At 42.9% G+C, this 22080-nt stretch overlaps 1 protein-coding gene across 13 annotated transcripts in view; it reads right to left on the reverse strand.

The window, feature by feature from the left end:
• Positions 1-22080, reverse strand: part of LOC121041945 (protein mono-ADP-ribosyltransferase PARP6) — a 61357-nt gene that overhangs the window by 30686 nt on the left and 8591 nt on the right. For 6 of the 13 annotated variants that reach the window (XM_040493151.1, XM_040493152.1, XM_040493153.1 and 3 more), the window contains 15 exons: positions 21137-21286; positions 19792-20002; positions 19219-19272; positions 17515-17610; positions 16537-16629; positions 15770-15895; positions 14428-14493; positions 13450-13517; positions 11906-11954; positions 11544-11656; positions 10719-10791; positions 9941-10010; positions 4772-4851; positions 4312-4375; positions 4064-4148 (listed from right to left, as the gene is read on the reverse strand). In XM_040493151.1, coding sequence (XP_040349085.1) covers positions 4064-4148; positions 4312-4375; positions 4772-4851; positions 9941-10010; positions 10719-10791; positions 11544-11656; positions 11906-11954; positions 13450-13517; positions 14428-14493; positions 15770-15895; positions 16537-16629; positions 17515-17610; positions 19219-19272; positions 19792-20002; positions 21137-21286 — 1398 coding nt within the window. Of the gene's footprint in view, positions 1-3354; positions 3732-4063; positions 4149-4311; positions 4376-4771; positions 4852-9940; positions 10011-10718; positions 10792-11543; positions 11657-11905; positions 11955-13449; positions 13518-14427; positions 14494-15769; positions 15896-16536; positions 16630-17514; positions 17611-19218; positions 19273-19791; positions 20003-21136; positions 21287-22080 lie in introns of those variants that run through there. The other 7 variants (XM_040493163.1, XM_040493162.1, XM_040493161.1 and 4 more) reach the window with 7 other exon arrangements.

Consider the following 22080-nt stretch of genomic DNA (forward strand, 5'->3'; position numbering starts at 1 on the left):
CCACTTAGCCCAGAAAGGACGGCTAGGACTAAGGAGACTTGTCTCTCTCCTAGACAAAATAATTTTTGTAGGTAATGCTTTAACTTAAAGGATGGCATCTTTGGCCCCATTGCAGGGGGTGTGGTTCTGAAATATCTGTGGAAAGTCCCACACTCCAGAGAGAATGAAGCCCCTTCAGATGAACCGGAGCCTACTTTTATTCCCACTGCTCCCGGGAGAATTGTGTGACCTGCGAAGCTTCCTCCCCACCACTCTCAAACTTGTCCCAGAAGCTGAGACATCTCCCAAACCTCCACCTCCCAATCCATCCTGAGAAGCTGTTAGGTAACCCAGTTATGACTCAGCACCAGACTCATTCCTCTCTCTCCCTACTGGCCAGAGTGAAAGGCAGAACCAAGCACAAGGCTCCTCCCCTATGGATGGCCACATCCTCACCACAAACTGAGTCAGGACCACACCCTGCCTAGATGGAAAATTACCATGAGAAGGAAGAAGGTTAAATTCCAGGGGTTTCCAAGTTCTCAATACAGAAATCATAGCCATCTACTCTCTACCTGGGACTAACTGAGGAAAATAGTTCTTTTCCTGGCCCTCGCCCTAAGTATGTCCAGGTAGAGACGAAGTAAGGCTGCTTGCGCCCAGGACCATGTGAAGTAGGAGGCCACAGTCAACCTACGTGTGCAGTATCTGTAATAACCTTGGCCTCTGTGAAGGAGGATCTCTGGTTCAGACCTGGCTTTCACAAGCCCCACCTCCACGGTAAGCAGCCCTGAGTGGGAGAAAGAGGCAATCCTTCTTCAACTCCTTCTCCAGGCTGTGGGAGGATTCCTCTCCAGAAACTCAGGGCCCCACCCTGCAAGATTCCCTGCAATGAAGGCATTGTTGGAGAAGTGCCATAGGTTTTTAATTAGATTTGCTTTATACCAGATAGGTTTTACAATTTTTCAGATATGTTTGGCTTTCAAACTTCTTAGATTCAGAGTCCTGTTGCTTTTATGTGGAACACTATAAAATGATGTATTTAATGTCATTACAATTTTATTGGCATAAAAAAGACAATGTGTATGCTACGAAAAAAACAGTGACACCTATGAGACCAGCGCAGGTGTTTGAGTTTTTTCCTGGTAATATAATATTTCTCATTCTATTATTTGCTAATACTTGCTATAGCAGGTGTCACTGACAAAGGGAAATTATAAGAAATGCTTACAACTGAGAAAAATCCATTCACAATTTCTGAAAATTGAGCAAAAATGTTGTTACACCACTGGAGCAGCCAAGCACCTGGACTGAGTTGTTGGAACACCTGTGGGAGTAGTCTGAGAACCTCGGTGGGAATTGAAACAATGCTTAAGAGCTCAGATTCTGAAGTTGGGCAGTCCTGGTAAAAACCCAGCACTGCCACTGACTTGCTATGAGACCCTAGACGCATAATTTAAGATCTCTAAAGAAAACCTATCTTCCATCTTTTTTGGTCAGCATTAAAATGAAAAAATACTTGCAAAGTTTGAAAGGCTATCTAGTCTAGAATTGGAACAAACAGTTCGGAAATCAGGTTATCTGTCAGTCATGAGCTGTGGAATATGAGCAAATCACTTATCCTGTTTTCTCACCTACAAAATGGGAATAACAGCTCCTAATTCATAGGCTTGTGAGAATTACATAGTCAAATACAGAGTGCTTACAACAATGCCAAGCATATAGTAATCCAAAGTGTTAGCAAATTATTAAAGTGCTTATTAGCATAAAACCTGGATCTACCTAGTATGAAGTAAAAAATGTTAGCTCTCCCTAATACTGTTTAGATGAGCTGCAAGGGTACTCCTAGGAGGCAGGAATTTCAGTGAGTGTGGGCTTCCTGGTGGGGCCATTTATTTAGTGGAAAGGAATTTCTTCTAGACCACAAAGCAGAATGGGACAGAGAGCCTTAGGAAACTTGTAGAGTCAAGAGTGTAACAGTCTTGATTAAGAACAGGTAAGGAAGTTTAAGAAAAGCTCCTACTGGGTGTTATATGGAAGTGATGAATCACTAAATTCTATTCCTGAAATCATTATTACACTATATGTTAACTTGGATTTAAATTTAAAAAAAGGAAAAGAAAGGAAAGGAAAGAAAGAAAGAAAAAGAAAAACGCCCAGGGGATGGGCCTTAAGAGTGGTACTTCATGTTGAGGCAAGTCAGGAACTACAATGCAGGCAGGTACTCGGGCAAAGAAGGTATCTCCAAAGCACAGGGTGAAAGTAATGAGACAATAGGTGGTCTAGGGAAGACTCTGTAAATCAAGAAGCTGTAACAGAATAAAAAACCTATACTTGAAAAGCCAGGCTTGTTTAATGTGTTTTGTATTCTCTGTGCTTATATTCCTGTTTTTCTTCATTAATAGTTCAAAATATTTGATGTCCAACCCATCTCTGAGCTAACTTAGGGTTACAGGCACATGAAGCACAGCCTGAAAGGCCAGCAGAAGGTTGGCAGTGGGAATTTCAACAGGGAGATGGATTTCACTGAAATAATTAGGTCTCCTAGAAACAGCTCTCTTTCTTCACCTTGCTAACCTTGGAGAATTTGGATTTTGTTGTATTGAGGGAGGCTGCATTTCTCTAGATGTCAAATGAGGGACCAAGCCAACTTCCTGCATCTGTCAGCTATTTCCCCCCACCACCCTTACCCTAGAGAAATAGCTGGGAGGAGGAAGAGAATAGGGGCCCAACCCCTGAGACAGAGAGCAAGGGGCAGTGGCTAAGTTGTGTGCAAAAAGCAGAGGTCCTGGGGCTCCTGGGTGGCTCAGTTGGTTAAGTGTCTGACTTCGGCTCAGGTCATGGTCTTGCAGTTTGTGAGTTCGAGCTCCACGTCCAGCTCTGTGCTGATAGCTCAGAGCCTGGAGCCTGCTTCAGATTCTGTGTCCCTCTCTCTCTGCCCCTCCCCCACTCGTGCGCGCTCTCTCTCTCTCTCTCTCTCTCTCTCTCTCTCTCTCTCTCTCCTCTCTCTCTCTCTCAAAAATAAATAAACATTAAAAAAAAAAAAAAAAGCAGAGGTCCTAAGGGTAGGAAATCTGAGCTGCTTTGGCCTCAGCGGTACTTTTAAATCTTGAGGAACAGGCATCAGTGGTATTCTATATCCTTCTGAGTTTGCATCATCTGCGTAACTGATAACTGCCTAACTTCTTTATCCAGTTCATTGACAAAAATGTTGCCAGATCCGTGGTACATACACTACACTAGATGACTCAGCTTTTACTCCACCCAACATAATTAGTTCCAACCCTCAGGATATTCCACTCTCCCCACCTGACACCCCACTTGAGGGCTTGGGGCAGGTGCTGGGCCAAGGCTAGTCAGACCACAGTGATCATATCCAGTCCACAGCACCTTCCATTTTATTGTTTTATTTACAAACAGGGTGAAGTCAACTGGGAAAATCAGGAGTAGGGAGTCAGTCTGGGCCATCCAAATGTGGAGTGGTTCCTGGGTCAGTCTCCACCATGAAGGCCGCCTCTTCTATGCTTTTCCTGCCCCTTGGTAATGGCCCCTTGATTCCTCAGGGCAGCCTCACATGCTGCTCCTGAGCCCTTGTATGAGGGCAGATGGATCCTGGGGGAACAGGGGTGGTACGAGGGCTGGGGCCCCCTCAGTTTGTGTAAACCTGAGTTCCGATCACACGCATGATTTCCTTCTGTATCTTGGGGTCCTGAGTATTAATGTTGGCATCGCCCACCTGACCATCCTCATATCTGCCAAAGATAGGGCAAGTGTGAGCATAAGAGGGAGAAGAATACCAGAATAACATCAACCAGTGAACTATATGTGAGGTGTGGCCATTCCAACCCAAAAGTCAAAACCCTTTCTTGCTACTCTTTAGGGTAGAAGAGATTCAGCTTATCTGATTGCCTCTAAACAGATCTATACCCATCCCCATCCTCCACAGGGAAAGTTCCAGTGCCAGCTCCACTCAGGTTGCCAGGGATAAGTCTCAGATGACAGGAACAGACTTTCCCAGTAATCATACCATTACACCCCCACCCTTATTCCTCAGAGTAATCCCCAAGGTCCCTCCTAGACTTACACAAAGAAGAACCGTGTGCAGACATGGTCAGACACAGGGCACACCCAGATGTTCCCATGCTTCTGGAGGTCCTTAGATGTAATCACTGGGAAGAAGGGGGCCAGAAATTATAATGCTTAAGTCACACAGTCCAGGCAGGGGAGGGAAGACAATGTGTCAACAACACCCTCAGCTGGATCACGTGCCAGAGCTGTACCAGAAATAAAGGTTGGGGACACAGAAATACAGGGACTGGGTAAGCCACCTACCTTCACAAAGTGCTATACAGTTTAGATTCCGACTCTGCAGGAACCTTGACTGAATGGATCGGGTCTGGAAGAGAAGGATAGCAGAGCCAGGTGGACTGTTATAGCTTCCCTAGGCAGGAGGTTAGCTGCTGGTGGCTAGGGGTATGGATTAGGATATCTGGGTCTCCCAGCCACCACCACCCCCAAATTTTGCTTTTGCATAATTAGTCTGGCTGAGTCCATAGCTTCGATCTTTACATTTTCATGTCACTGCATTTAAACTCAGTCTCTGCTTTCACACTTATGACTGAGGCCACATAGGACTCTGGAAGCATGTTCATCTTCAAACATATCTGATTCCTTCAAATGATCTTCAAACTACTCACTTGCCCCACCATTTGTTCCCCATCCATCTCTGTAGCCTAAACTTATCCTAGGGGAAGGATTCTGCCTGCCTCACTGGAGTGCCAACTAATAATACCTGGGGGATGGTATTCATCCTGTTATATCTCTGGACCAGCTCATCCTTGGAGGGCATCCTGTGCTGTCCTTTTCCCATTCCTGTTATAGAACAACAAATCCAGTTCAGTCACCCACTCCTCAATCACATAGTTACTAAAATGTCTACTATGTGCCAGGCACTGAGCTAGACATGTAGTAAATAAATAAACAAGGTATCTGCCCTGACACAATTTAGTCTGGTGGATACTACAGGCAAAGAACAAGTAATTACAACACAGTATGGCAAGAAGTGTGATGGGGAGAATCTAGAACAATGTGTGAGCTAGAGGAGGGGAACTAGCCTGCCCTAGGGTTTTGAAGAAGGCTTCCCAGTGACAGCCGGGAAAAATTACTTAAATGAAGAGGGGGAAAGTGTTCTGGCAGAGGTAAAAGGACATAGAAGGTCTGGAGGAAAGAAAGCAGTGTGCCTTTGTTTGTATGGAGCATAGTCAATGGAAGGAGAGCGGCAACAGATGATGTGGAAGCAGTGAGTCAGGATCAGATCAAGCAGGCCTTATAGGCCATGTTAAGACAACTGAAGTTTATCCTGAGAATATCAAAGAATCACTAGAAGGTTCTAAGACAGGGGAGGAACACATGAAATGAGACAGGAATGAGGGGCTCACGAGAGTGGTGATATCAACCCCTTGGATCAAATGCCAGATTGAGCAAAATGAGTGAAGAGGAAGCAAGCAGAGCAAGTCAGACCTGTTCCAGTCTCAAAGTTACGTAGAAAACCATGAGCAGAGTCACTCAAAAGAAAAGACAGAAAGCACAGAAGGTAAGTGATGAATAATTTTCCACAAGTAACCACAATGGCAACAACCTTGAAGAATCCTGCTTCCTTTAGAAAGTCTTCCCAGACTTGAGGAAGTGGTGCCAATTCCCTCCAGTGTCCCCCTGTCTAAATCCATAAATCCTCTGCCATCCTTATCCCCCAGTGAATAGCCCTATTTATAACATTTATAGACCCATTCTGGATTTTTCTTATTTAGACATGGAACAGTGCTTATGTGCCCCTACTCCCAACTGTTTTTGGCCTGTGACTAGACTTTAGTCTTGACTCAGCTTTCTCACAGGCCTACCTTTATCACAGTCATGTGTGTGTGTCTATGTGTCCATCCCTGTCTGTCTGAGAGGACATGGATGAAGATGGGAAATGAGGCTATCCTTACAGGCCATAAGCAGGGCCCCTATCTCACCACTCTACCTTGGAACATTCTATTACAAATCCCACTCTCCTTCAGTTCTTGGTTTTGTGATAGCCATGGTGCAGGAGTGGGGATGCCTGGACTGACATTCCTCACTGCTCAGGCTGTCAATTCATCATGCACTCACACTAAAGTCCCACGACAGATATATGGCCTGAACAAAACTCAAGGCAAGACTTAAACTCTTAATTTCTTCCTCCTAAAGGTGTGACACTTACCACCCCTTGATTTCTACTTTCCCCATTAGCCTTAAGTAAGTTTAGCTCTGAATCCAAACATGACGTTCTCATCCTGGGTATTTCAGTGCAAGATTTGGAGTGATCCCAAAGGATAAGAAAGAACAATCTGATTTCTATGGCTGGTCTTTCAAATGGCCCTTATGATGCAATCCAAATCTTGTCCCATCTCAATCCTGTTGCACACTGTCCTGTTCATATTGACCCAATGATCTTCTACAGTTTACCAAGACCAGAAACTGAGAAAGTGGTGGCTACAGTAATCCCTGGATGCTTTGTATCCAGAGTATACACCTATCAGAAGTCTCTAAACAGAACTAAACACACAGATGGAGTTTACTAACTCCTTTCTCCCTGGCCCTTGTTTTAACCCGCACACGATGGCCAAGTCATTGGAGTGGAGGCTCCATTAGCCAAATGGATGCTCTCTATTTATACCAGCTCCCAGATAGCATGCAGTGCCACAAAACTAAGGATACCCTGAGGGAGAACAGAGAAAACTAGAGCAGAATAGGGTATGTGGAAACATATAAGAAGATGGAATTGGTTAAATACTAGAGTAATTACAATAAACTGGACATCTGTACACATCTCACATTATAGAGATTCTCACATATCTGTGGGCCCTCAGAGACTCATTCAAGCAAAGCCTACCCTGTCAGTCCAATATAGTAATAAGAACACTGGCCCAGAAGTTAGGAGGCCTAGATTCCAATCCTAGGTCTGCTACTCACAGCTGTGTGTAACTTCTCTGTGTATGAGCTTTCCTAACTATAAAGTAAGAAAGGATTGGATGAGATGATCTATAACTCTAAAAGTAAAATCCGATGCCATTTTATAATCAGTGGACCTTTGCAAGAGGAAAAGGATGGTGTCCTATGATGTTTTTCTGTGACTGAAGTGATGAAGAAATATAAAGAGTCAATAGAGATTCCTGGCTCCATAGGTATTCAGGCACTCAGTAGTAAACAAAAGCCAGTGACAGAGAAGAGAGGGAGAGAACAGGATGAGAACAGACAGGAAGCAAGAATTTTGTGGGCACCAAGAACACCAAGGCACCAGGAGAATCTCACTACTTGGAAAATAACGAGAGCTTAATGAGGGAAGCTCAGGCGGGAACAAAGATAAAAACTGAGGAACCCAGACAAAAAAGCCAAAAAGACTACCCTAACCCCAACCCCACTTTGCACCCCAGGCACACAGAATAAGATTCATTCACACATTCAATCGGTATTTATTGGGCACTTACCCTGGGTGGATTACTCATTAGGTTTGGTTCATGACACACATTCATTCATTCATTCATTCATTCATTTATTTATTATCTACTATACCTATAGACCCAACCTACAGACTAAATCCAAGAACCAAAACATTACTAGTGATTTATATCAATGTGCTCCTACCCTATCCCAACTATCTATCTGCTTATCCTCAGGAGGTAACCACTATCCTGAAATTTCTTTAGTTTTATCATACATACATAACACACATGCACCAAAAGGTTTATATTTGTTTGCTTTTAAACAATATAAAAAAGACATTATACACTAGTCTTCTGGGCTTGCCTTTTTTTTCTTTAGCTCAGCTCATTACCAAGGTTTTTCCATGTAGTGAAGTACTACTGTTTATCCATTTTCATTGTTAAATAATAATCCACTTTGACAATATATGAAAATGTATTTATCCATCCTCCTGGTAGTGAGCATTTGGGTTGTTTCCAAGATTTGCTACTGCAAACACTGCTGCTTTGAACATTCAAGTACACCTCTGGGCATGCAGGAATGAAAATGCTGGGTCACTGGGATAAATTTTCTCAGCTTTATGAAATTAAACACCAAATTGTTCTCCAAAGTGGTTGTACCAATTTATATTCCAATAAACAATAAAAGAGATCCTGCTAATCAACTTCTAGGACCATCAGAGGTATTACCAGATTTCTTAATTTTTGCCAGTCCACATAGGTGGCAAACAGTAGTCATTTTGGTCTTCATTTTACTTCCTTGATTAATAGCAGTTCAGCAACTTGTCATATTTTTTGGTCATTTCTTCAGTGAAATGTCTGTTCATGTCATTTGCCTATTTTTCTACTGGGTTGTCTTTTTCTTACTGATTTTTAAGCATTTTAAAATACATTTTTGGGTTACCTGGGTGGCTCAGTTAAGCGTTCAACTCCTGGTTTCTGCTCAGGTCATGATCTCACTGTTGGTGAGGTCAAGCCCCATGTTGGGTTCTGTGCTGGCAGTGTGGAGCCTGCCTGAGATTCTCTCTCTCCCTCTCTCTCTCTGCCCCCTCTCCTGTTTGCTTTCTCTCTCAAAATAAATAAATAAACTTAAAAAAATATCTTTATTACTAATCTTTTGTGGTTAAATATGTTACAAATGTCTTCTGGTTTGTAGCTTTTCACTTTCTTAAGGTGTCTTCTGGTAAACAGAAGTTTTTAGTTTTAATAAAGTTAAATTTACTTACCTTTTATGATTTATAATTCTACATTTTTTTCATTCTATGGAAAGTTTTATATAAAACTAATAATTTGTTTGGCTTGGTTAAAGCCTGGTTTAAGATTCACTTATAAAACTATCTGGGTTTGGTGAGTTTTTTGATTTAGTTGCTGCTGTTAGAGTAGTTTAAAATTTAAAGACTTTTCTAGTTCTATGATTCTGGATCTAAGTATTCTTATCTTTATAATAATTATAATTACCAGATAATACTAAATAATAATCTATAAAGAATATAGCACTGTAGGGGCGTCTGGGTGGCTCAGTCGGCTGAGCGTCTGACTTCAGCTCAGGTCATGATCTCATCGCTTGTGAGTTCGAGCCCTGCATTGGGCTCTGTGCTGACAGCTCAGAGCCTGGAACCTGCTTCAGATTCTGTGTCTCCCTCTCTCTCTGCTCCTTCCCCATTCGTACTCTGTCTCTGTCCCTCAAAAATGAATAAACGTTAAAAAAAAATTTTAAAGAATACAGCACTGTCTCCTTCATATGGTAGACATGCAATATATGGTGGTTACCTTTTATATAGAGACTGTGTAGAACAAGAACAAATGAAAACTAAAAAGGAACTAAGACATGAACCTGTAACACTGAGAGAGCTCCAAGGCAGATTCATTTTCTGAATAGAACAAACCTGGACTCCTCTCCTGACTAGAAAATGGACCTTACCCATGCCTTATCTTTGGAATAAAATGCTTTCTCTTCCATTCTTATAATAGTATGTAATTATAGACAGTTTAAATTTTAAAAGGTAGTTGACAGGGAGAACAATGTCTCCAGAAATGTAAGCTGATGGAAGATACTCAAGCATTCAAGTGTATTCACATATAAACTCACATGCACACGTGTACATATACCATCTATAAACAACAGGCTATTGCCCACACCAAAAATGTGGTCTATGAAAAGCCTCGTTTCAATCTCCCAGTTATTTCCTAACTTATTCTCAGAGCCAAGCCTCTACAATGAATAAAACCATCCCTACGGAGAAGAGGACTTCCTAACAGAAAGGGAGATAATTGGCCTCATGGTGTAAAGACTCTACATCACTAACGAGAGGAGGTAAAGAAACCATGTATCTATGACTGGGAGAGAGCTGACACAGACCAAGTACCCATGATGGAGCAGGAGGAGACAGCATAGATTACGTATTCACAAAATGGATGCGATGTAAATAGAGCCGAGGTGGCCAGACAGTATTTCTTACCTGAGTATCCAAAGGAAATACTGGAGATGGGGCTCAGGTAGATGCCTTTGCCATAGGCTGCTCCATGCAGCTTGCAGGGAAACACCAGGATGAGCAATATGAGCCTGGGCCCTCCCATGGCTGTATGTTAGGCAGCCACAAGGCTTATCCAGCCCTCTGTCCCTCCAATTACCTTCTCACTGGTTCAGATTACTCTAGGAATTTACTCTTGAAAATCTGATTGGCTGAAAAGTGGATGCAGGTTAACCTCTTTGCCCTACTAGATACTGATGTCTTGGAATGTAACGAGTGGCAAAGCCACTAGTCAGTCCCTCAGAATCCATACTCCATTCCCCAGGCTTTGGTACATATGCAGATTCCAAAAATGAACTATAGAACAGGTACCCAAGAGGAGAAACAATAATCACTCCTTGGATTCCCATAGGGAGAAGAAATAAGTCTTTTATATCACTTTTCTGAATGAACAGTCACATAAATTAAAAACCTTTGTCTAACAGGTTAATGCATCACAGTGGCTGTAGTCAGCATTTCATATTCCTGCCTATTGATATAATCCTATTCCCAAAACTACCAAAAAAACACAGCCTGGGGTCAAATATATATCAGCCATATTCATTCTATGCAAACAATTCCAACCTCTTTCCTTGGAAAGCCACACGGCAGGCTAGATTTGAGGATGCTGAGGCAAAAATCAGTTCAGTACTCTAGAGCAGGCTTCCCCAAAACTGAGTGGGGCAGGGAGGGGAGTGGAGAGAAAGGGAAAGGCACACAGCCTCACCTGCAGTTTGGTGTAGGATGCATTGACCAGCCCATTGCGCAGGATCGAATGCCAGTTTTCAATGTGGGACCCACTGTAAGGCAGGGTATAAAAAACATGTCTCTTCATTGTATGAGGTTCCCAGAAGCACTTTCAAGACCGCCACGCCCACCCACTCTCACCCACACAGGACATGATAACGGACTGGGATACAGCTAGCAACAGACACACACATGGATACAGTCACAGGCATGCAATATACGTGTGTATGGCTAACTCTCCATTGTAACTTCCAGTCCCATTCTTTTTCCTGTGCTTCAGCTGGTCCCATCCTAAATCCTCAACTGCTGGTTCAGTATTTTCATTTGCCTATTCCCCTGATATTTCAAGTTAAGCAGATTCATTTCAAACTCAACCAACAGAGCACTGATCCCAATATGGTTGCCAGTTCTAACTTCACATCTATTTTAAGAAAAAGGTACCACCACTCCCTTCTTAATATCTCACTTTCTCTCTCTCTTCTTCCTCAATTAAGCATAAATTGCTGATTTCCTTCAAAATAGCTTTCAAATCTATCTCCTCCAATCTGTTCCCTCAACCACATCTTTTTATGTGTAAATGTCATTTCTCCTCAACTACAACATAAGTATCTTGAGAGTAAAGACCATATCCTATGTATCTTTTTACACTCTACAGCGCCTACCACAACAGCATTAAGAAATATCTGACTGGTCGGACATATGTCACACACACTCATATACCTCAAGTGAAGTTGCCCTCCCACCCCCCTACATTATTTGTTGTCATTCCCCCACGCCGCACCCACCCCCAACCCCCCCTCCTCACTGGAAGGCAAAGGTGCTGCCGTAGAGCTTCTTGGCGGTCCGGAACCGAGCCTCCTTGGCAGGAGGGCTGCTCAGCAGGAGGAACTGGTGTGAGGTGTGCATGAACTTCAGCTGCTGCCCAGGTTGGGGGTCGGGTCAGGAAAACAGAGAAGAAATGGAGATCAGGGAGGGAAGGGGTGGGGATGAGGAGCAAATCAGGCTTGCACTGACCCCAAATAAGGAGAATATGCTTAGGTCCAAAGACAACTGTTGATGGATAGAGCCAATGAGGCAAGTCTAGGATCAATGTGGTTAGCTGGTCTGGAGACCCTCCCTGTCCCTCACCAGAAATTTAAAGAATTTAGAAGAAGAATGGTCACTTACCCTGCTGAGAGGTAGTTTGACAATATGTGACCTGTTGCTAGAGATGATCCTAGCATAAAACAGAGAAGAAAGGAATGGACAGAATGAGTGTGTCATTAGACCATCCAGAACAAAGAAGCAGTCTTACTGTACCCCTGGGAGAACAAGCAAGGATTCCAGGGCTGTTGGAATTGTGTCAAATGTCCAGATCACTATCTAGATATTCCTGTTGGTGGTAACGCTTGTGTATAAAAGTGTAAAAGGGAAACTACTGACCAGAGTTACTGGGTAAACAATGAATAAAAGAAAAGAGACGGGTGAAAGGGAGACTGCTATGTCTAGGAACAGAAAAGGATAAAACAAAAGTGGGTGCCTAGGTGGCTCAGTCAGTTGAGCGTCTGACTTCAGCTCAGGCCATGATCTCATGGTCTGTGGATTTGAGTCCCACATCAGGCCCGCTACTATCAGTGCAGAGCCCACTTTGGATCTTCTGTCCCCCCTCCTCTCTCTGCCCCTCCCCTGTTCATGCTCTCACTCTCAAAAATAAATAAACATTAAGAAAAAAAAGGAAGAGCACGTAAGATCAGCTACAATAAATAAATAAGTAAGTAAGTAAATAAGAAAGCAGGGATCTGCATTAGCATGGTGACAACTTATACTTGGGATTTAGAAACACACAACTGGGACTCAGAGGAATCTTTCAGGGCTCTCAAGGATGGGGAGGGACGGAGAGAAAGTTACTGTTTGGGCTGGAGAAAGAAACAGATGAAACTACAACAACCTTCCCTAGGATTCAAGGATAGACTGGGCTGTGTTTTGGCTGAACTCAGAGGATAGGAGAGAACAAAGGCGTAAAGCATTGAGAGCTCAACATGGGAGCATTATCTCATATAGTGGATACAGTTTTGTTTTGTTGTTGTTGTTGTTTTTTGTGCTTCACCCATTTACTTGTGATGCCATCCTGGATACTCTATGCCTGGTCATTCCTGATGCTAAGAGGGAGCATGTTGTATTGAAAAAGTACTGATGTCAATGGCTGACTAGGAAAAGAAGGGAAAGCTATGTCAGGAAAACAACAGCAATCAAGATTGGGGAAGGAGGGCAGAGGGTGGAGGGCAGTAGAGAATGTTCAGAATCTTTGTTTGAAGGGAATAATAATAGTGCCTCAAGGCTCTGGACAGTGTACATCAACAGGGTAGGCCTTGAGACAGGGATAGGGAGCAGAAGGGGGAGACAAACCTCTCTGTATGCACAGAAAACTTAGTTGAAACAGTATTAACTCCTACATGCAAAGGGTACTTAAAGACCTATTGGGAAACAAGAAACACCTAGAGAGAATCTGAGACATTGTGTCTGAATTTGTGAGCTCCCGCTAAGCTGAGTTCTTATCAAGGCAAAGTATATCAATAAAACCCCAAGAAAAAACAGCCAGAATCTCTATAACCTCAGGAAGGATGCTGGAAGCGGCTCTAAAAGAAGTTGTAGGTTCCATGACTAATTCCATATCCCCCAGCACCCCCACCCCCAATCCCTGAAGGACAAACCATTCTATTCACATTACTTACCACTGCAAGAGAGGATGGGCCAAGGGATCCAGCTTGTCCATCTGCTTCTTGATTTCTAGATATGAGCCCTGTTAAGACAAAGGTCATAAAGTTACCTCCCAGGAGAGGTGAGAGCCCTCCCACTTTTGACAGACTAATCAGGGCCCAGGGCAAGGCAGGCACTGAAGGCCACACAAAGGCAAGAGGAGATAGGGTTCCCACCCTTAAGGAGCCCAGTCAGATTGGGAAGACTCATAAATAAATATGAAAATGACTGAAAATGCTTACAAAACAACATGCAGGTGGGTCTCCCTCATTTTACGCAATTCCTACAACTCTAAAAAGTTGACTTTAAATAAAAAATAAATAAAATCAATGTCCCAGAAAGATTAGGCTAAGGAATCCTGTGGTAAAACTTTACATAAAGCAAAGAGTCCTTCTGACAGTAAATCATCCCTCCTAGGTATATCTTATGTGTTAATCTGAACTGTGATATATAGGATTTGCTGAGAAGAGGCCCACCTGTAAATGTGAGTACAAATGAATGTCTATTCATGCAGAGATTGCAGACGAGGGGTGGGGAAGTCTGGTGAGGGGCAGCCTTGAGTCAAAGGATGGTCACTGCTCCATGTTGCTGCCCCACCCCTAGAAGGACAGAAGATGTAGGCCCCTGGGGCTAGTTCCTTACATCCAAGCCCCCTCCTCGCCCTCCCAACCCTGGGCAGAAGTCTTTCCCTCACTTCTCTAATTCCCTAAGAATTATGGGGAAAACATTAAATATGAACAACTTGTGAAGGAATTGGCAGCAAAGGTAAAAGTTGAGAGAGACATCCGGAGTGAAAAAGAGAGTAACAGAGAACAAGGATTGGGAAGGCTGAAGAGGGAAGACTAAAGAAAACTCAGTGAGGAATCTGAATAGCATTTCTAAATCTCCATTCCACTCCTATGGATTCCAAGCACAACAGGGCACTTAAGCAGGACAGGCAGAGGGCAGAATACCTGGGTCATCTCCCGGATGGACATCACACTATCCAGAGCTTTTTGAAGTCGCTCATAATTCTTCTTCTGTGGGGAATCAATGGGAAGAGAAGACCCAGATGAAGAAAAGTGGAGGAGAGTAAGATGTGATGAAAAGGAGGGCCAGATGTACAAAAGAGGTCTAGGCCCGAGGGAAACAGTATGGCATGTCATGGAAAGAACACAGATTTAATGTCAGACAGTTCTGGAATCACATGCTAGTTCTCTTTTACAGCTAGAAGTAATAAGGTAAGTTACTTAACCTCTTAGAACCTCAGTACCCTGTGTGTAAATGAAGATTAAAATTCCCACTACACTCAGAGATCATTCTGAGGACTAAATAACATACGTAAAGAACTAATATAGTGCCTGATACATAGCAATAAGAGTCATAGTGAGGCACTCTGCTAGGTACTTGTGATGGTTAATTTTGTCAATGGTTAATTGAGTTGATCTGATGGGTCATGGAGTACCTGAACATTTTGTCAAATATTACTCTTGGTGTGTCTGTGAGGGTGTTTCTACATGAGATTGACTTTTCTATCAGAATGAGTAAAGCAGATTGTGCTCCCCTCATTTGGGTGGGCCTCACTCAATCAACTGAAGGTCTGAAGAGAACGAAAAGGCCAAGTAAGAGGGAACTCCCTCTGCCTGACTGCTGGAGCTAGGGCACTGGTCTTTTCCGAACACTGGACTGGAACTGAGAAACCGGCTTTTGGGGGATCTCAAGACTGTCAGCTTTTGGATTGGAATTTATACCACTGGCTCTCCTGGGCCTCCAGTTTGCTAAATGCAGATCCTTGGGCTTCTCAGCCTTCATAACTACATGAACCACTTCTGTATGCTAAATCTCTTTCCATAGATATCTCCTACTGGTTCTGTTTCTCCGGAGAACCCTAGTACAATACTTTACATATGTTATTTCTCATTTTTATAACAATCTGCAAGGTAGATATTATCCCCTTTTAACAGATAAGGAAATTGTGGTACCAAAAGGTTAAGTGACTTTTCTTACACCATTCAGCTAGGGAATAGTAGAACCTCAAATGGAATCCAGGTCTGTCAGGCTCCAAAATCTATATTCTTCCCTAGTATAACATAATAATTCTTCTCCCCTCCTTCTAACAAACTCAGTTACTTGTTCACTAAAACAGCCACAGCTTAGGGTTTAAGAGTTCCCAAGAACCAAGTGCTCCATCCCTTCTGTCCCTCCTTCCAAGCTGTTATATACATGAGAATGGCAGCCCATAGTCTCCCACTCTCTTTTATTGTTTCTATTCCTTTTCTATTTCTATTCTGTTACTTTCTTCCCAAGCAACAATACCTTGGGGTTAAAGGCCAGAGTCTTGGGATCAGTGGGGTCCACCACAGAGGGATAAGGCTCAAAGATGATGCTCTTTCTAGGGGACTCCAAAGCTGCCCTACACATGGCCACCAGCAGATCCACCACCTTAGGCGAAAGGAGAGAAAGGAGGCAGAAGCTAAAGGGTTTCCCAGTGCTGGGAGTCACATGGTATCCAGCATAGGTCTGTCCACCTGTTGGAGGCTCTCAGCATTCTCTCTGCTGTTCTTTTTAATAGCAAACACGTTTATGTTTTTTTCATTTGAAAATACAGGCGGTTCATAAAAATTCAAGTAACGATGATTTAAAAAATGACTAAGAAAAAGATAAAAATCATCCCATTGCCCCCAAACAAATCTCATTCCTCACAGGTACTACTGCTAAGTCTGAGGTCTACCCTTGCAGATAATTTTTCCTATGGAAATAGTTATCTTATTAAATAGGCAATTAAAAAAAAAGAACTATACTGCACATACTGTTGTCTTTTCTTTTTTATATATGTTATAATTTTCTACCCATAAATAATAGCTGTATGGTATTTCCACTGTAAGGACATACCATGATTTCTTTAACTGAATCCCCATAGATGGAATCATATCGATTCTTTTTTCGCTATTACAAACAACAGTATTGTGCACACCCTTACATATGAAAGCATTTCTGGAGGTTAAACTGCCAAGGAGTGACATTGCTAGGTCCCCTCGCCTTTCTTGATGCCAGCTCCCCAGCAGCTTTTCCCTCTCCCATACCTCTGCTCCAGTAGCAACCTCCTCTGCAGCTCCGGACATGACTCCCAATGTGTAGAAGGAGAAAACACACAGCTCACGAGTACAGACGGCTGGCTGAACAGACATATTAAACAGAGAACAGTGGCACAGGGTGTGCAATAAGAAGGTGTCATAGGGAGACAAGGACAAATCTGACCTTAGACAACTCTAGAACCAGGTAGGAATTTGGGGCCCTCTATATCATGAAAAAACTATAAATTAGTCTTAATTAAAAAGCCTTACTTGTAAGATTCACAGTTAATGCTGTCTCCTCTCTGAAGCCTTCCATGACTTCCCTAGGTAGTTAGATGCTCTCTCTTGTGAGTTTCCACAGCACTGCTCATATCTCTTCTACACACTGACAGTGCAGTGTCTGTCCACCCACCTAGACTTGGGAGTCCTTGAGGACAGCTTCATATGCAATCATCTTGACCAATATCTCAATATCTGATCCCTATTTTTAAATTTTGGGTGGGGATTATATCTGCAATAATATTCATACATCCTTGGGGTTCCTGAGTGGCTCAGTTGGTTGAGCGTCTTACTCATCATTGATTTCAGCTCAGGTCACGATCTTGCGGTTCACGGGATTGAACCCCACATCAGCCTTGCACTGATAGCACAGAGACTTCTTGGGATTCTCCCTCCCTCTCTCTCTCTGCACCTCCCCTGCTCTCTTTTTCTCTCAAAATAAATAAATAAATAAATAAATATTTTTTAAAAAGGACCACTGGGGAAGTGATAATAAATATTAAAAAAAAATTTACATAGCCTCATATTTCAAAACAGGACTGCAGAGATTTGTTTTCTGAGGCAAAATAATTACTTCTAGAGTCTCAAGAATTACGGACAAAATTCTACCTTTACCATAGACCCAGGAAGAAAGGAATAAAAGAAAGATGAGGATTGAAAGCCTTGACTAAGGGTCTAAGGAAGAGGGTCACAGATTAGGACACATACCTTGAGCATGGACCCATTCTGGAAGACATGCTGCTCATCACACACCACGCAGTACTCATTCAACGTTGGAATCCTCTGCTCTGCATACTTCATGATCTGGGAAGAGAAGACATTGTTACTAAGTCTTTTTGGAAGTGCAGACACAGATATGGGAAGCAATTTGAGCTTCTTTTCCAACTACTCTCTCCTCTCCCAGCCCTGTGCGTAAGGCAGACCTATTCTTGGGCCCTGCACTTAGTTTAACTGAGGGCCTAAATCTAGAGCTACAGCTATATATTATAGTAAAAATAAGACCAACCATGGTAGAAGACCTGAGTTAAGATCCTGTCCCCTCCCCCCCCGACCCCCGCCACACTATTTAATAGCATATATAACTTTGGGCAAATTGGTTAACCTGAGCCTTGGTTTCTTCATTTATAAAGTGATATTATTCACCTCATAGAGGAACTGAGATTACTGAGAAAATTTTCATGAAAGTGTTTTATAAATATTAACATGTACTAACCGAACTATTAACCTTAGTTGTAGTAATTAAGACTGTCCCATGGTCACATGGCAGGGGGCCTAAGAAGCCATTTCAACTACCCAGAACAATCAGCTTATCCACTGGTCAAAGCCACAGATACAACTCTTGTGCTGGGAAGAAAGCAAAAATCTAGAGCTCATATGGCAATACGCTAAATAATTTTTTAAAACACTCTATCTAGGGGCACCTGGCTGACTCCATTGGACACATGACTCTTGATCTTGGGGTCATAAGTTCAAGCCCCACGTTGGGTACAGAGCCTAGTTTAAAAAAAAAAAAAAAGAAAAGCAAACTAAAAACAATAACAACAAAACCACGCTCTGCCTTAACATGACTTTTCAACCAGGTACGCTTTTGTATAAATCAAGTTCTTCCCATTTCACATACTTTTGGGCCGGTAAAGGAACATGTAAGGGCTTTTATTCACTCAGGTGTACTGAATGCCTACTATGTACCCAGTTTGGTGAATGGTCTCCTTGATTATGAGGTAACATAAAAAGATTGTCTTCTCAGACCCTAAACGTCAACAAGGGAGATGTGGCATGTATACAAATTAATTACAATTCAAGGCAGCATATGGTACACTGCACATAGATGTCATATAAAACAAAAAGCATCTTAAGAGTTCAGTGAGAGGAAATATCACTTCCAGCTAATACGGTTGGAGAAGAATCTTATGGCTAAGGTACCAATGAGCCTTCACTGCACCAGGCAGATATGGGGAGGAAGGCCCGTGGGGGAATGCTATGAACAAAGACAATTAAGATGCAAAAATGAAAGAAAGCAGGTCCAGGGAATACAGAGGTTTTAAAAGGAAATCACCTAATAGTAGCTGAGCAGTGGAAGAGGTCTAGGGAAAACTGAAGACCACTTGAGCAAGGATGTTGGGGATCATAAGGAAATCAGTGCTAATCCCTCTCCTATCTTGACATCTATGCACTTAAAATCATTTGATCGACATGGTCTGCAAGTGTTGTCTTCCCAATAATGCTGTAAGCTTCTTGAGGATGGGAACTGTGCCTTCTTTTCTCCTATCTACACAATACATAGTACAGTTCTGGGAGCAGAGCAACTCAGGAAATATTTGTTAGCTGACTGAGGAGCTGGGAGATGTTAGGGGATCAGATGGGTCAGACAACAAGGGAATGGCTTAGGAATGAAGCTTTGAACTCAATTACCTGGACAAGAAATCCATATTCCAGAGTAGGGATATTCTTGCAGTGACCACTGACCTGATGAGTGAAAAGACAAAATTTATGAGCCTCCTATGAAGCAGGTACCTAGACAGACTTCACACTCATCACCTGAGATTCTCCTGAAGTAGCTACACCCTAGCTCTGATTAGCCTCAATAATCCCAAAATTGAAGAGAAGACCTTTAAAAATTTTTGCCAAAGGTTCTTGAAAAGGGCTCACCTGTCCTTAACCTTTTTCAAAGTAGGTGGACAGGCTAATACAGCAGCTGATGACCAAGTCCTAACCACAACCTAATAAAATCACACATGACATCTTAAGATGCCCAAGCCCAGACTCCCTGCTTCATGGCTTACAATCAAAGAAGCTTGACAGACAGTTTAGATGTTTTCAGCTTTTAAAAAATGTTCTCCATTCCACCCATTCATGGTAGAGTGACCAAGTTTGATTTAGGATGCCTGAAAAACCATAGTCTCACCTCACCTTGAGAAGCTATACTCCCACGTTTCCATTCCCACCCTCCTAACACCCAAGTCAAACCCTCCCCAGCCCATGTACCAAAGGAGAGGTCCGTGCTGGGGGAGGGAGGCCCACGTGCTGGGGGCACAGGAGACCTGCCTGGGGGCTGGGAGGGTAGCCAAACACCTCCACTTTGGGGTTCTTCATGGTGCAGGAGATAGAACGGTTCATGAGGCGCCCAACTCGAAGCTCGGGTACACCCAGTTTGCCTTTCAGCATGGAGTCCTGTATGATCGGGAAACTGGGAGACCTGGACAGAGAGCAAAGGGAAGTGATAAAACTGGGATTCAGTATGAGCCCTAGAAGAACACTGGAGATAAGTGCGTCCTAAGCCAGAATGGGTGAAGGGACCTACCTAAGCCAAAGAAGAACTCTTATCTGAGGGAAGTTACACCGGATCTTAAACACTTTCTTTTTAAATGTTTATTTATTTTTAAGATTTTAAGAGAGACAGAGTGTGAGTGGAGGAGGGGCAGAGAGAAAAAGGGAGACACAAAACCTGAAGCAGGCTCCAGGCACCCACGAACTGTGAGGTCATGACCTGTGCCAAAGTCAGACGCTTAACTGACTGAGCCACCCAGGTGCCCCAGATCTTAAACCCTTTTAAAACAAGTAAATCACAAACCTGAATTGATTTTTATGTCATTATTTGTGTGTTCTTCAGATTGGAACATGGGAGGACAGGCAGAGGCAAAGTCTCAGTCAATCTCTACAGCAGCTAGGCCAGGTAGGGAATGTTCCCCTGGACAGGATGCCTGTTTAATTTACTCAGTGTGTGTATGTGCGTGGCGTGTGCATGTTTATATACACATGAAAAGTGCTGAGTACTGTACTAAGCAATAAGTAGTTGCAACCCAAAAAAGCCTGATGTCTGTCTGTCAACCATAGTGCCTGGGAAACTATAAATCTGGGTTTGTATTTGCCTTTGGGAAGATCAGAAGGCACCAGGGTGGACAATGTAGGCCTGGAGACAGAGAATGGACAGTATTTATTTCCAAAAGTTAGATAATCAATCAGTGTGCCCTTTCATGAGAGAAAGGAGTTGGTACCTATTCTCAGACTCTGCCTTCTTAGTAGAGGGCATAATGATGAGATTCAAAGAAAGAAAAGACAAAAAATTAGCATACATTTCTGCAAAAACATACCATGAGCTAGGTACTGTGTTTTACATGAAGGACAAGGTATGAATACTGGTGTCAGAAGTACAAAGATAAAGACACCTAGGGGACAAGACTATGTAGGTCGGTGTTAATAGTTAAAGGTGCAGAATCAGAGGACCTTGGGAGAGGGCAAATAGATTAGTGTAAGTAATCAAGAAGGTGGGGTGGGAGCTCAGACAAGACTAAGGTCATTGGAGATTATCTGCTCCTCGGGGAGCACTTACTTGGGGATGGGTGAGAAGATGCTGAGGCCAGCTCGGAACTTCTTGATGGTACCACTTGCCTTGAACCAACTGTGCCTCTTTTCTTGCTGGGTCTTCAAGAAATCGTTGCTGAGATGTTTCCATTGTTGGGATGTGAACATACCCAGGATCCTAAGGAATCAAAGACAACAGGCTTTACAAAACTCAGGCAGGGGAGTAGGTCAAGAAATAGAACTATGAAAAGCAACTAATCTAAAATTCAGACCCAGGGATGGTAAAACTAGCTGTGGTGGGGGAATGTGTGTCTGAAGACCTCACGATAATGACCTTAGCCCATGGAAATGTACTCTCCTGAAGAACCTCTTTACCTGAGGGGGTAAATACCTACTTCCATTACTTAATCTAATAGACCAGAACAATTCTGAGATGATTAGCCTTTAGTGGAAGGCTTGAAAGCTGAGCCTTCAACGGCCATGAATCTGGGAATTTATTGCCAAGAATGACTATACTGAGAGTGGAAAGGGGTAGTGGGATGCAATTGGATACCACCCTCTACCTTGTGAATAGTGAAGAAAAGAGTAGGGACATGAGGGGTACTGACATTGTTAGCAAAAAAATTACATCCCCAAACTTATGGCTTCCAATTTGAGCTGGGCCCTCCACTAGCCTTGCCAACCCTTTCATGTGTCTTTGATGAGTTCTCTCTGGCATTACTCTTAAGCTATTATTCCAAATCCTTACTGCCTTCATCAACCTCCTAACTTCACCTATGGCTGAGAATCTCTTCCTTCTTAACAGAGAAAACTGAAGCCATCAGTTACCAGCTCCCTTAATTTTCCAACCCTACTACAAAATCTATTTCTATTTCTACTCTTACCTCAATCCCTCCATTCTCTGAAAACAAGATGACCCTTCTATTAATATCTCTATTTGTGTTCTAGATCTCAGTCCCTTCTTGCCTCTTT

The sequence above is a fragment of the Herpailurus yagouaroundi genome, unplaced genomic scaffold (assembly GCF_014898765.1).
Source record: "Herpailurus yagouaroundi ecotype Mexico unplaced genomic scaffold, PumYag 184, whole genome shotgun sequence".
In the NCBI taxonomy this organism is placed as follows: Eukaryota; Metazoa; Chordata; class Mammalia; order Carnivora; family Felidae; genus Herpailurus; species Herpailurus yagouaroundi.